At 33.2% G+C, this 15,741-nt stretch overlaps 2 protein-coding genes and 1 long non-coding RNA gene across 3 annotated transcripts; 1 reads left to right on the forward strand and 2 right to left on the reverse strand.

Moving 5' to 3' along the window:
* Positions 1–921: 921 nt before the first annotated feature.
* On the reverse strand, positions 922–3,656 carry LOC136233773 (transcription factor DYT1). The gene is made up of 4 exons (XM_066023461.1): positions 3,519–3,656; positions 3,246–3,434; positions 1,481–1,660; positions 922–990 (listed from the first exon to the last, which is right to left on the reverse strand). Exons 1-4 carry the CDS (start codon positions 3,654–3,656, stop codon positions 922–924), a joined length of 576 nt encoding a protein of 191 aa, XP_065879533.1.
* An 8,193-nt stretch (positions 3,657–11,849) lies between these two features.
* On the reverse strand, positions 11,850–15,412 carry LOC136233155 (uncharacterized). Its single transcript, XR_010690715.1, has 3 exons — positions 15,282–15,412; positions 14,305–14,489; positions 11,850–12,104 (listed from the first exon to the last, which is right to left on the reverse strand). It is a non-coding gene; the product is annotated as an uncharacterized lncRNA (long non-coding RNA).
* Positions 12,573–15,298, forward strand: LOC136233154 (probable terpene synthase 13). Its single transcript, XM_066022752.1, has 6 exons — positions 12,573–13,153; positions 13,404–13,785; positions 14,023–14,241; positions 14,363–14,501; positions 14,590–14,838; positions 14,914–15,298. The coding sequence occupies exons 1-6, from the start codon at positions 12,943–12,945 to the stop codon at positions 15,223–15,225; spliced, it is 1,512 nt and encodes a 503-aa protein (XP_065878824.1). The 5' UTR covers positions 12,573–12,942; the 3' UTR covers positions 15,226–15,298.
* Positions 15,413–15,741: the final 329 nt, after the last annotated feature.

Here is a 15,741-nt window from a genome sequence, read left to right on the forward strand (position 1 = left end):
AAAGTTGTTCCTGACATTCTGAAGTTCAATTTACACTATTTACTCGTCCAATTCCGCGTTCTTAAGCACCCAAACGAACCTCCCGAAGTTAAGGTCTAAATCTGCCCCATTTGCCTACCAACGTTTTGCCATTGCACCAAGCACATACTGTACGGGCCCGACCGATTGCAGCTCTCCAAGGACCTCACGCCGACGCCAAAATTCAACATCAATCCGAGATAGCTATTGTGGCTCCGAGTTTGTTGTTGAATTCCAATTTATTTTAATTGCATTTCAATTCCTTGTATTTGATTTGTTATTCCATTTCAATTGAATCAGCTATATGTTTAGTATATAAGTTTTTCAATTGTAATTCATTTCCAATTTCATGTTTCAAACGCTTATTCAATCAATAAAATACCATTTTTCATCAAATCTTGTGTCAATTTCGCACTTTAAATTCCTTTATTTTCTCGTCTTCAATTTACCCGCATTAGCTTAAATAAAACAATTTATCTAGCAAAGTTTCTATAACGGCGCTAGAGACCCAAGAGGGACTTTTTCAATCCTTGTGTCCCTCGCCAATCGCTTCGTTTAAGATTTCAAGTTTTGGCGCGCAATTCCATGAACTTAACCGTCTTTAATATTTTAAGAAATAATTTCTCTGGCACGCCCGCACCCTAACCACACGTGACAAGGTTGAAATTAGCATATTCGCAAAATATCGCTAACACAGCTATTAGCTAACAGCTGAACCAAAATGGTCCCTAAATGTGACAGAAAAGATTAGAGAACATCAAAATATTTTTTCCCTATTAATTATATTCAAACTCAAATGACTTTATCTGATACTCTAATTAATAACTATATATATCACTCTTAATAATAATAATAATAAACCTATCTAGTCATAAAATAAAAATTAGTAAAATGAGTCTGCTTCTATATGCCTCTGACTATCTGAATCAGATGTTCTTTGGTCTGCTCAACTGTGAGTTTATCATAAGTACCCTGAAATCAACAAAAGAAAAAAAATCTGTCAAACTAAACCTAATTAATCAGAACTTAAAAAACTAAGATCATGTTCATGCGTGTCAATTATCGGATTAGTATACAATAAATTGATCTTAATTCGAAAAATTAATTTTAACATGATTATCATCCTAAAATGTATTTTACAAAACACTAACCCGTTACTTTCATACTAGATTTAAGTCGTATCAACGTGTCATGTGTATTTTTTATTATCTTTATTAAGATAACATGTAAAATTATTCGAGAATATAATAATAATAATTTTATATATATCATTTTTAAGTTAATATGTTAAACCTAATGCAACTCAAAAATTTATTGTACTGTAATTCTAATTCGGTCCAGAGCTTATTCAATAAAAGACATTAAGACATTTTACGCTAGTCTAAGACCGTTTAGATGGTGATGTGACAGTATCTGAATGGTTTCGAAGAGTTTGTATCGTGTTCGCGAATCATTATATTACCTGAACAAAGGATTGAAAGAGCATGAGTCCTTTACAGGAAGTAGCAGTGGTTTCAGTGAGCTCAAAACCAAGATGAATAATGGCCTCCATTAATTTACTGAAACATCCTTGCTTCTTCTTCATTGTTATCTTAATCCACATCTTTTTCTCATTAACCTTGCTCACCTCAACAATATCTTCCTACATAATTCATCCATAAAACATCATTATTTGTTTAATTAAGATTAATATAACTCCGTTATAATTAAGAAAATCACGATTTTGTTCTGTTAAACAACTTCCATTTAACAGTTTAAGGTTGGTTTGAGTGGTTAAAAAGTTCAAATCACTTAAACTAATAATCACGTGATCGAGTCCTATCTAGGGTGCATGATTAGTCTTGAATTGAGTAATTCGATTAATTATATAATTTATATATATGAGTTTGTTTGGTCTAATCATTGTTGTTTACTGTTTGTTGTATTGTTGTTAGCCGATAGATATTAACTGATTTTTCTTTAAAAAATAGCTACAAAGTCATCTCCAACTATCTAGTTCATTTTACTCTAACTTCGTTTTTCTCTACTCTCTCTTTAACAACAGTTTTTACCCGATCAGTCAAATGAATTTATCAAGTCACTAGACTTATTAAATTCATTTGATCAGTCACTGATCAAGTGAAATCACCGATAGCTTTGAATATGCAGTTGCTACAGTAAAATTTCTTCAAGTATCTACTCTATTTATAACTCCAAAAATAATATTCTTTTTAACAAACAATATTTTATTATTATTATATTAATTTTTTTCACATATCATTTATATTTTTTTATTATTAATCAAAATATATCCATAAATTAATTTTTATCACATTTTATAATCTAATAGTTTTATTTTAAATTCAATAATTAAATAATAATTATTAAAATCAATAATTAATATTCAATTAATTATTATTATTAATCTGAAATATAAAATTAAAATTTATCCAAATATTAAAAATATACAGCTAAAATTAAAAAAACAAATAACATTTAAACTAAAATATAAAATAATTAATACTAAACTTAAATCTATATATTAAAAGAACTTAAATTTATATAATAAATTTAAATTAAAAAAATATAAACAGTATTTTCCTTGTGGTATTCTGAAAGTTAACAAGGAAAAATGGAAAATAGAAAAGATTGTTTTTTTTTATTTAAGAAATCAAATGTTTTAACTGAAAGTTAACAAGGAAAAATGGAAAATAGAAAAAATTGTTAAGAAATTAAATGTTCTAAAAGCTTAAATTGATATGTAAGGTCAAAAATAATTTTTATTATTATTTTATTATTTTTAACACACATCTACACACAAATATTTATTTACTCGGGCTAAGAGATTCCGATTCCATATCAAAAGAACCGTATTTCATTCAAAAGCTTAAGTTGATATGTAAAATCCAAAAATAATTTTTTAATATTATACTAAAATAACTTATTTTCAATAAAATCCAAGAATAGCAGTGGTGGAATCAGAACCAAAATTTCGGAGAGGAGAAAACACAGATTTTTTTAGGGGATTAAGAATTAGGATGGATGAACGGTCTCTAATCCGTCACTACCACCCAAATTACTATAACATAAACGAAACTACTGGCAGTGTTTACTTTTAGCGACAAAATTTCCCGTCAATAAATATAATTTTCGATTATTTTCTCCCAAAGTAGTTATGCATTAAACTTTTAACTGACGAGATAGTTAACTTAACTAAAAATCAAAAACAAAAGCCGAAATGTTCAAACCTGTATAATACACGGCTTCATTTCCTCGAAAACATCAATACTTCCCGTCACGACTGGTGCAGCCATCGCCGCCGAAAACAACGGTGGCGACGCGTCCATTTCGAGAAGCTCTTGCGTAAGAAGATCGACATCGTTCTTGAGCGACTCAATGTAAGTGATAGCATCCTCAATTATGGTAGCTCTAGTCATCTACATATCAATAAAAAAAAAATGAGATTAATCAATCAATTAAAATCTTAATTAAGAAAAAATTAAAATTAATTAAAATATTACTTTGGTGATTATGGGGACAAGAGAGCGCAATGCAAGCAGGCGATCACTTAACTTTTTTCTTCTTCTCCTTTCAGCCTCAAGATTCTTGGATTTGAACTCTCTGGTTTCATCAATGGCGGAAGAGCATAAGAATTCCATAATTCTTGGAGAAGATGAAGAGCGAGTTGACTCACTGGTCAAAGCATTAATAAGAGATGTTTTAACAACTTTAATTAGTTATGTAAAGCTGTTATATATATTCACATAAGAGAGAGATATTTTGGTGGTTATTTTTCAAGTTCGTACGATTTCTCTTCCAATTCATAATAATTTTGGTTTTCAATTGGGAAATTTGGAATACGTCCGGCACAACGGCGTTATATGAGTATCGTGCTAATAATTTGATATCATGTTGAGTTTAAAGTTTATATTTTAGGGTTTAGAATTTTACTCTGTACTTAAAAGCACTGTTGTCATACTCGGACCGGATCTAGTGTTCAAACTAGCGAAATTGAAAACCGGACAGTCCTTTATGTTGGATTTTTTTTTAAATTTAATAACCCAACAAAAATTGGGGTTAACTCGTGACCCGGTGGTCCAACTGGAAATTGGGGTGATCCCGATATTTTTGTTTTAAAAAATATATATATTTTTAATTTTATTGAATAGTGAATGAAGATGATGATGCGATATTTGATCAAAGCAATGAAGATATGGAAGAAGAGGAGAATGATAAAGATGATTAGTTGAACAATGAGAGAAATAATTGATTGTGGTTTTCTAAGTAGAATCCGGATATGTTCGGGAATTTAGTTTAATGCATTATTTACGTTGAGCTATATTTTTATTAACATGTAATTTAATTTTTTATATATTTTTTATTTGGTGATAATATTATTTTAGATATTAATTCTATTTCTTAAAATTAAAATTAAATTAATTTTCTATATAAGTAATACATATAGTTTATTTATTTATTTATTATGCCGTTCGCTTCGACCGGTTCAACCAATCCGATTCATTTGGTTGAACCAAGTGACCCATAATCCAATTATAAGTCTAATTTTATATCTGGTCTAGTTTTGATAACATTCTTAAAAGAAATTTAACTAAAATATTAATGTTACAATAAATTTATTAGTCAGACGCACATATGACATGGTATGCTAGATATACTATAAAATTTATTAATATTAAGCAATGTGTTTTATAATACCATCAGAAAATTCAAGAATTCGATCAAATGTGTTAGTTTTTGCTAATGCGACTTTATTGACGTGACATGCTAGTGATTTGACTACGTTGAATTGTTAACTTTTGTTAATGTATCGTATTTTTAATTGCATTTCATTTGTAGTGTCACCAAAGAGGTCGATTTTTTTTTGCCAGCGCTGTAAAATATATTGTCTATTTTGCGACGATAAATAATACGTAATTATCTTTAATTTTCATTCAATTGAGAAATGAAAACTATAATTTACAAAAATATTTCACTAAATACAGGAATAAATTTCAATTATTTTCAAGCAATCCAATTTTTCTTTTTAACGAACTAACAGAAAATATATTGTAATGAATCAATTTGGTTGGGAAATTAAAAATGATTCGATGACGGTCAATAATGTACAAATTGCATGACTTACCATGAACATAACATTCTGTTAAATAATTAAAGTACATTTTAATTTTCATTATTTATTATTAATTCATAAAATAACCATGCTAAAGATATGCCAATGTGTCATATAACCAATGCTTTTTGTTAGGATTTAAGAGGCTGCAAAATTGAATTTAAAACTGAAAAATTAAACCGAGTCAAATTGATTTAATTTATAGTTCGGTCCGATTTGTATTTTTCATATAGTTCGATTCGGTTTTGTTATCTTTAAAACCGAATTAGTTGAAGTTTTTTTGGAAGAAATTAATTGAAGTTTTTTTTTACAATTTATCCGATTTCTCGATTCGAGACTCATAAAGCATTATTTACATAGATCCTTATCCAATTGAAACTTTTTATGTAAATAATTAATTGAAGTTTTAATTTAGTTAAATAGTTCATTTGCTTTTTTTTTTTGTCTAAACTTACAAGCAGAACAATATTCTCGTTGACATAGTCTTGAAGGAAGGTTAATCACAGTTAAATATCCATTGGTTGGTGGCCTCAAGTCGGCATAAGAAACACTATAAGGGGAACAGGGTCACTTGGCATCGGATCTCTGCCAACCCCTGAGCCAGTTATCGGAACTGGTTTAAGTGATTCATCCTAGTCCATTAGGAACTAGGAGAGTCGGGCATCCGGCCTTTGGAAAGGGAGGCGGATGTCTCCATAGGGTAGAACCACCTCCAGACACTTTGGGTCCACGAGATGGTCCATAGTGTGGGTCTTTTGTAAAATGAGGTTTAACCACGGGAATCCCCTTTGGGATGGAATACGAATGAATTGACGAGATATTTGATGTTCTAAAGCGATAGACCATTTTGGTAGGAGTTGGCTTGCCGAGCCCTGGAGAAATCTCCACACGGGGCTTTGGCCTGACTCTGACCTGGCCCCATGACAAGTGCCTCTCCGTAGGATGTGTAGTGAGAATTCAACCTCATAATATTGTCTAAATGTAAAAAGATAATTAATAATTTTATTATTGTAAAATCAGATTAGTCTTATTGTTATTGATATGAAATTAGTATATTTAAAATTGAATAAATTAGAAATATTATTTGAAAAATTGGACTAAAAAATTTAGGAAATTTCTATATAAAGAAATCTAGTTGGTTTATATCCAAACCTAACCAAATCAAATTATTTAGTTCCGTTTGTACTAAATTGAATGAAACCAGTTTTGTGCCCGCATGTTGCATGGATGAATAAAACTTTTGTGCAGAAATTTAATATTTTTTTAATTTTATATCATTTATCAATAATGATATTAATATTTTGTTTTAAAATAATTTAAATTTACAGATGGTAAATAAATAACCAAACATATTTTTATAATTGCTTATAATAGTATTTATAAGTTGTTGAAGTCATAATCTATTATCTCTCTTGACATGTTTGTAATGACTCTTCCTTTCTGTTCTTGTATAATATTTTTTCTATATAATCTTGAAATTTTGAAATTTTAAAATATTTACTACAATTTATCGGATGTCTTTTCAACCAAATTTTAACTCTCCTCAAAATTATTTTTCTCTTGCTTCCTAAACTTTTTGATAAATCCATCAATTTGAAATAAGCATTCATTTCTTTATGAAACTTGTTTGGTTTATATCAATGTTATTAGAATCGGACCGGACATCAAACTGGATTGATAATTGAGTCACGGGTCACTTGGTCGGACCGGATGGCTCAGATTGGTTGAACCGGATGACGTAATAAATAAATAAATAATATTTATATATATTAAATATATATAATTAATTTAAATTTATTTTTTATACATTATATAAACAAAATAAATTATAAACAACTTTTGGTTTGTTATTTTTTGTTAATCACCAGGTTAGGGGCGCACCTGCATGACATGGGCGACGGGAATGCCGCCCTGTAATAAGGTCGCTTGACCTGATGACTTTGCTTTTTTTTTTTAAATTTCAAATTATTTTGTAATATCTATTTCAAAACCAAAACCATTTTGTTTTTCAAATCATCAGCGCCCCAAATTTTTTCTTCCTTCCAAACTGGCCCGCCTAATTTTTTTCAAAACAGCCCGCCTATGAAGAATTTCAACCCGCGTACAAATGTTAGAGATCCGGGGTTATACCGGTTCCCCGACGAACCGCCGGGTCCCGGTTCAATCACAGGTCTCTCCGGTCTGTTGAGTAATCAATTAACCGGACAGACTCGGACCGGTCTTCTCGTTGGTTCTTGATTCAATCGGTCGGACCAGTCGGTCCGATCCAAACCTGATAACATTGGTTTATATAGTAGTTTGGAAGTTTAAATATTGTGTTAATTATTACAATGAAAAATTAAATATGTTATAAATTCTTTTCAGTTATATTGGTTTTAATTATATTTATTAAAGTTAAATGAATGGAATTTGAAGAGATCCTTACATATTTTTTTTGTCGTTATATGTTTTTTTTGTTGAGATATTTTGTAAGTTATTTTATTATATCTATTAAATATAAATTATATTAGATATAATATTTCAATTTTCTTTTATTACTATTTTGACAACTTATAAAAAAATCTCTGAATTTGTTCTCATCAATTTCTCTTTACTTCCACGTATTTCGATTTCATTCAATTAAAATTGAAAATTCCACTTTAATTGGTTCGGTTTTAGTAAATTTGGTTTTATTTTTTTAATCAACCCGGTCCATGCTCAAGTCATCTACTTTTTTAGATGCTTGAACTAAGGAAAAAATATTATAAGTGCTAATTGACGAACTTAGAATTCTTTATATTTAATCATGAAATCGGTAAAAATTAGTATTTTGTATACTGAATTCAATTTTTAGTCCCGATTAATTAGATTATCAATGTTATTAATAGAATGTAATTGGTTGAAGAAATTTACGTTTTAGCTATTTGATGTCTTGCATTATGTTACTTATATCGGGCCTGTAGCTTGAATGGGCCAGCCCAATAGAGAAAAAATAAGGTTAGGGTTTGGTTCTAGTTTCTCTATAAAAAAAATAAACAGTTAGTTGTTTAATCTTAATATAAAGAAATACTGAAAAGATATGAAACGTTATCGCTCTGTACCCTTTCTCTCTCTCTCTCATACTTGAAACGTGATTGGTAATATAAAAGTCGTCGTGATCCGCACTTCCGCTGTAAATTACATCAGAGGTTATCCGTGTTGGTCCCGTGTGATTAGTTCCAAATGGGAGGGTTAGGAACTAATATAACTTTTTCTCTTAATTATGCTGACTTAAGATAATTCTTTAATTACTTTAACTTAGTTCAGGTCAGCACGACCAAGAAGTATAAGACAGCTTTAGTCAGATGCTGACTAGGACTGTTTTACATGTGAGTTGGGAATTAACACTTGAGGTCAGCTTCCAACTCAGCACCAGGTTACTCAGTGTCAGCTTTTATGATTTATATACTGAGCAGTTTAATCAAGCAACACTTACAAATATATATTGAGAGAGAGTTAGAAATTACTCAGCACGACTTATCCTGGTTCGGCCTCTCCGCCTACGTCCAGTCCCCAGAGTCCCTCCGGGCTTTTTCAATTCAATACTGAGCTCTTTAAAGGTAGAGCACAAACCGTTTACAAGGCAGTTGAATATGCAAGAGTACCTTCTTCTATTCGTCTACTCAACTCCTACTAAGTGCTATAACCGAACACCTAGATTTCTCTACCGCTAGGTACTTAGAACCGAGTACTCAGCACTACTCTCTCAATTTTACAATTGATACAAACTTGTTCTTTCTAAATGAAGAACACTTTAGATGATTACAAAATCAATCTAGCTTTTACACAGAAATGGAAGTTTGGTGTAAGATCTTTTTTTTGTTTGAATGTGCTTTTTATTTTTCTCTATTTGTGTATCAACAATCGACAAAGGATCCAAGAATGAACTTGTCCTTTTATAGTTGAGGTCTGAAGCCACAATCATTTGAATCCGGAATTATCCGTTGGATTCAAACGGCTCTTCATGCAACATTGTTCTGGTCAGCTTCAGATTTGCAGGCCAATCATGTCGTCTGAATTTGACAGCGTCAGGCTTGTCTTCTTTCCACAGGTTCATCTTCTAGCGCCAGTTTCGTCTTTTAGCTAGAGAACAGTTGACCCATGTGTCTCAAAACTATACCCTTGCATGATTCCAAAGCTTTTGAATTGGCGCAGATCACTGTCGGATATTGTCTTTTAGCAAACGGATCATTGGTGCTGTCCTGAAGAGCACTCAGCTTTACTTTGATAGCCGTTGGCTTTGGTCGTTGCTATTTATGATACTGAGTTGCTTTTTACTCAGCTTTCATGATCAGCTTCGTTGTGGAAGATATTGTTCCAAAGAAGATATTTCCGAGTTACGTTCTCCTCAGCTTCTATGGTCAGCTTAATCTGCAAGTTTCAGTTCTGAAGAAGACTTTCCTTCTTTTTATGCTGAGTTATACTTTTACTCAGCTCGTGCTATGTTATCATGCTGACTACGTTCTGTCTTACTTTGATTCCTAGTTGGAGATAAGGATATCAAGGAACGATGGAGGTCCTATTTTGATGACTTATTTAATGGAGATCACAGACAAGATGTTGGAGATATAAGTATCTATCACGATATGATAAATCATGAATGCCTTCGGAGAATCCAAAAGGGTGAAGTCAAAATGGCATTAAGTAAGATGAAGTTGAAGAAAGTAGTAGGACCGGATGGCATCCCTATTGAGATTTGGAGATGTTTGGGAGAAAGAGGAATCGAATGGTTGACGATGTTCTTCAACAAAATTTGGAGAAACAATAAGATGCCATCAGAATGGAGGAAAAGTATCTTAATCCCTTTATATAAGAACAAAGGCGATGTCCAAGATTGTGCCAACTATCGGGGAATCAAATTAATGAGTCACACTATGAAACTTTGGGAGCGAGTGATCGAACAAAGGCTAAGGAGGACGGTGAAGATCTCGGAAAACCAGTTTGGCTTTATGCCGGGAAGATCAACTATGGAAGCCATCCATCTAATGAGACAATTAATGGAGCACTATCGAAATAAGAAGAAAGACTTGCATATGGTTTTCATTGACTTGGAGAAAGCATATGATAAGGTACCAAAGGAAGTACTTTGGTGGGCCTTGATAAGGAAAGGCATTTCGCGGAAATATATTGACATCATAAAGGACATGTATGAGGGAGCATGCACGAGTGTACGTACTAGTGTTGGGAAGACTGAAGAGTTCCCTATTACGATTGGAGTGCATCAAGGTTTCGCACTAAGCCCATTTCTTTTTGCCATCGTTATGGATGAACTAACAAGTTACTTCAAGATGGTATACCATGGTGCATGCTGTTTGCAGATGATATTGTGTTGGTTGAGGAGACGAAAGGAGTGGAGAGGAAGTTGGAACTATGGAGACAAACTCTAGAATCTAGAGGCTTTAAGTTGAGCCGAAGTAAGACAGAATATTTGGAGTGTAAGTTTAGCGGCCATAAGAGTAGGGAGGCAGGGACAATCACCCTAGATGGGAGAGTTGTAGATGGAGATGTAGATCATAGGATTAAAGCTGGTTGGTCGAAGTGGAAGAGTGCTACGGGTTTCCTTTGTGACCCCGACATGCCTAATAGATTGAAGAGAAAATTCTACCGGACGGCAATTAGACCAGCATTGTTATATGGTACGGAGTGTTGGGCAGTGAAACACTGCCACATCCATAAGATGTCGGTGGCGGAGATGCGTATGTTGAAATGGATGTGTGGTCATATGAGAAAGGATCGGGTGAGTAATAAAATAATTAGGACAAAAGTAGGGGTCACATCTATTGAGAATAAAATGAGAGAAAACCGACTAAGGTGGTTTGGCCATGTGAGACGTAGAGCGCTTGATGCGCCGGTTAGGAGAACCGAAGAGTGGCAAAGGGATGTAGTGGTGAGGGGTAGGAGAAGACCTAAGCAAATTTGGAGGAGGGTGATCGAGAGTGATATGAGTTTACTGGGAATTGAGGAAAATCTGGTAGTGGATAGGACGGAGTGGAGGGAGCGAATTTGTGTCGCTGACACGACTTGATTTCACGATTTTATATGATGGTTCATGTTAGCCGACCCCGAATCATTTCGGGACTAAGGCTTTGTTGTTGTTATTGTTGTATACAAGAGTCCTAGATTGATTAATATTAGTATATAAATATAAAGAATATAAACAATTATCTTTAACTACTTAAATGATAATTACGACTTAAAATAGTAAATAAACAAGAGAAATAATACGGTTAAAAAATTAAAAAAAAAACTCAACGCAAAAAAAAAAAAAAGAATAAGGTACAAAAATACATATATTGTTGTGAACAATGTTCTGCACCAGTTATATATCAATTGATTCCAAACCAATGATTCTATGTTATTCACAATTTCAAGTTTGGAGATAGAATAAACTTCCAACTCTACAAAATATTTCAAATTGCATATAGTTGAATCCGTTAATGATGTCTAGATTCAACCCAATCTACCAACCTACTAACTTTAAACTCTTAAAGTCCATTTGTTTTAACTACTATTTGCTATTACGGTATGCTGTTGGAAAAAACGTTGTTGGAAAAATTTGTTTTTCCAAAAAGCAGGGAATCCATGATTTTGTAAAAAGTAACATTTCAAGTGTAAAAGGTAAATATAAGGTCTCTATCCAAACACCTAAAACTCTCTATTTTGAAGTGAAAATGCAAATAGGAGCATTAAAATTAGCAACCAAACATCCTTAATTGATGTTAAAAAAGTTCCCCCGGAATTATTTTACAAAAGTTAAAGCCATACAATCTATTGGAAATTGGAATGCACTCACTCGCATTATAAATTGATCAAACTTTCACGTTGTCATAAATATAGAAATATTCAATAATTAAAACAACCTTTTCCAATGTATTATAGCATCATTAAAAATTGGGCAATACCTCTGCTCTGCCCCATGTAGCCATGCTTAAATCAATGTGATCTGATCCCTCGCCGCCTGCAATAAATTGTAGTTTGACCATGTTAAGAGATTAAATAATTGTAGAAATATAGTATATATTATATACATTACGCGCCCGTATGTTTCATCGTGTGAGAGTGTGTTCGAGATAATATAAATAATTAAATACTATCCCTATAGCTTCCCTGTCAGCTTAAACTTTTAGCTTAATTGATTCCTTGACATTGACAAGGATCACTGACGGATCTAAAGGCTAGCGCGACAACACCAAAACACTCCATAGAAGCGCCCAAAAATGTCAATTGAACATACATAAATCACCAGAGAGAATCTCAGGCAACCCTGTTAGTGAATCCTATATTCGTCACCGAAGACAATTACATTCCTTGGCATATTCTATATATTGTCCTCCTTAGCCATTGGTTGCAAGATACAATTGCAAGACTAATTCCGTTCTTCCCCTTCCTCTCTTGCTGATAAATTAACCTATATCAAATTTGAGAATATCATGTCTAGTTTCACTGACTGGAGGTCTATTCTCATGGGAAGCCGGATCTTGGCTCCAAATTGCAAGACTCTGATATCAATCTATAATATCAGACTTCAGAAATCCATGTTCAGTTTCATTCATCAGAGGCCTACTCTCCTTCCTCTAACCCGTAGCGTTTCTGAAAATCATACACTGTTTTCTACTCCATTGAATGAAACAATCAATCCCATTCTGATTCGTGATTCTAATATCTATATACAGGTTGAAATTGAAGAGAAGATTCGAACGTTGAACGAGGATTTTGAATAAGCACTAACTTTTCTTTGTCTGCAGGGTGATGATATCCAGATTGAACATGAGTGGAAACTAAAGAAGATAAAAGAGATGCTACACAAAGAGGGAGAAGATGCATTTAAGAGTCTAGCCATGATTGATGCTATTCAACGTCTTGGCATTGAATATCGTTTCCAAGATGAGATTCGTGCAATTTTACTAAGACATTACACAACACCTACTAATCATGATCAAAGTAATCTCCATGAGGTTGCACTTCGCTTTCGCCTCTTACGACAAGAAGGCTACTATGTGCCTACAGGTCAGCCAAAGAATCACTCAACATCACAAAAAATGTGAACAAGCACAAATTCATTCTGTCTCTGTGCTAAAATTTTCATTCATAGAAGTTACCAAAATTCAAAATCTACACGTTTGGTATAAGAGCTCTAGTATAAACTTGAAAAACAATTTAATTATCTCTAATTAACATCATATATATATATGATATTTCTGAATTCTGTTGCATACAATCTGGTTTTGGTCTGCTAAAGTATTTCCTAATTTTGCAGGGGTTTTTCACAAGTTTCAAGAGAGGAAATTTAAGGAAAAATTGAGTTGTGACATAAAGGGATTAATGGGTTTATATGAAGCTTCTCAGTTGAGTATAGAAGATGAAGATTTACTTGATGAAGCAGGAGAGTATAGTTATGAACTTCTAAGTTCATTAATGGTGACAGATAGTCTTGACCATAATCAAGCTAAAGCAGTAGAGAATTCACTGAAGTATCCATACTATAAAAGCCTACCGAATTTAATGGCCAAAAACTCGTTAATTAGCTGTTTAAATTTGCAAGAGGGAAATCAGTGGATGAGTAATTTACAAGAAGTTGCAGAGTTCGAATTTCAGATTGTCCGATTGCAACATCAAGAAGAACTAGCTCAAGTTTCAGAGTGAGTCATTAATATTTCGTCCCTGTATCAGAAATTAATTCCTGAAATTCTCTCTTCTTAGTACTGTTTGCATTAGATAACTAGGAGTGACAATTAATACGATTTACAAAGATCAACCTCTTTCACGATTACACAATAACATCATAGCACGATCAGCAAGTATAAACAAAGATAATTACCTGTAATTCCTAAAAAAAATATAAATACTAATTGATTCTATGATTATTTCTAATCTAGGTGGTGGAAAGATGTGGGATTATCCAAGAAACTAAAGCTCGCAAGAGATCAACCTCTTAAATGGTTCATGTGGTCCATCGCAGCCCTTACAGATCCATCATTGTCTCAGCAAAGATTTGACATCATAAAACCTCTCTCTCTTGCCTACATTTTAGACGATATTTTTGATGTTTATGGTACTCTGCAGGACCTCACTTTTTTCACAAATGTGGTCGACAGGTAACTAATTTGCTCAAACAATTCTACTATAGAAAATCAAAGATATAGAGTTGATCAGCTTACCAATGCATGATATTCTACCATATATAACTGATAAGCAAATGATATTTTGTTCATATAGATGGGACATTGGTGCCATTGAACAGCTTCCGGACTACATGAAGATATGGTTCCAGGCTCTTGACAAGATCATAAATGAAGCTAGCAACAAGGTCTACGAACAGCATGGTTGGAATCCCCTTGTTTCCCTACGAAAATCGGTGATAATTTTGCATCAAATTTAATACTAATATCCAACAAAATATACTCCTCAGACAGAAATTAAACTGATTTTGATTATCAATGCAGTGGGGAAGTTTGTGCAAAGCATTTTTAGTTGAAGCAAGATGGTTTCATACTAGTAACATACCAAGTGCCGAAGAGTACTTGGAGAATGGGATAATGAGTGCAGGTGTTCATGTTGTTCTAGTTCACCTTTTCTTTCTCTTGGGTGAAGGTATAAACAATGAAAGTGTTGAATTCATTGAAGGCAATCCTGGCATTATAAGCTCCACAGCCAAAATTCTTCGGCTATGGGATGATTTGGGATTTGCGAAGGTAACATCACACTCACATACATGGTTACTCGTTTTTTCTTCTAATTTTGAATGTAAAAGAGAAACTAATGTGCAGGATGAGAATCAGGAAGGCAAGGATGGATCATATGTAGAGTATTACATGAAGGAACATCAAGAATCATCAAGAGAAAACGCAAAAAAGCATGTTCTACATATGATTTCAGACACATGGAAACAGCTAAACCAGGAATGCCTGTTTAACAATCCATTTTCACCAACACTTACAAAGGCTTGTCTTAATGTTGCAAGAATGGTTCCTATAATGTACAATTATGATGACAATTGCAGTTTTCCTCTTCTTGATGAGTTTATGAACGAAATCCTTTATGCACCAAAAAGTTTTTCAAGCAAATTAGGTCAGAGATAAACTCATCAAGAAGAGGAAAGTTGCAAAATGTTTTACTGCCATATGCACGAACTTACCTGCATCAATGCACGGAGAAAATTGGGCATTATAAGAGTAGACAGTGCGAGGGAAACTCAGTCAGGCATTTCATCAAACAGCTTGCACGCATTATCGAACAAACTTTCTGACTACGACAACATGTTGAATATTCTGACTATTTTTTGAAATTTCCCGGATTTACTGATGGATGTGGTAGAGGCGGCAGTGTGAGCAGTGAAAAGGCCGCAGAGGCGGCGACGGACTGAGGCCATCCGGCGTTGTTCAGCTTAGCGTTTGATTTGGTAGTTTTAGGCCTTTGAACAGCTTTGTATCAAATACGAAATTGTAGCTATCTTATGTTCTTCATTATCTGTGTTTTTTAGAAATAATAACAACTCCCTAATAAAATGTTAAAAATGATTCGTTCAACTGACGGGAATATGGATCTGAAAGTATTTTACCCGGGAAATGTCGCCGGCGGTGAGTGAGTGGTGTGGT

This window comes from Euphorbia lathyris, chromosome 6 (assembly GCF_963576675.1).
Source record: "Euphorbia lathyris chromosome 6, ddEupLath1.1, whole genome shotgun sequence".
NCBI classification, from domain to species: Eukaryota; Viridiplantae; Streptophyta; class Magnoliopsida; order Malpighiales; family Euphorbiaceae; genus Euphorbia; species Euphorbia lathyris.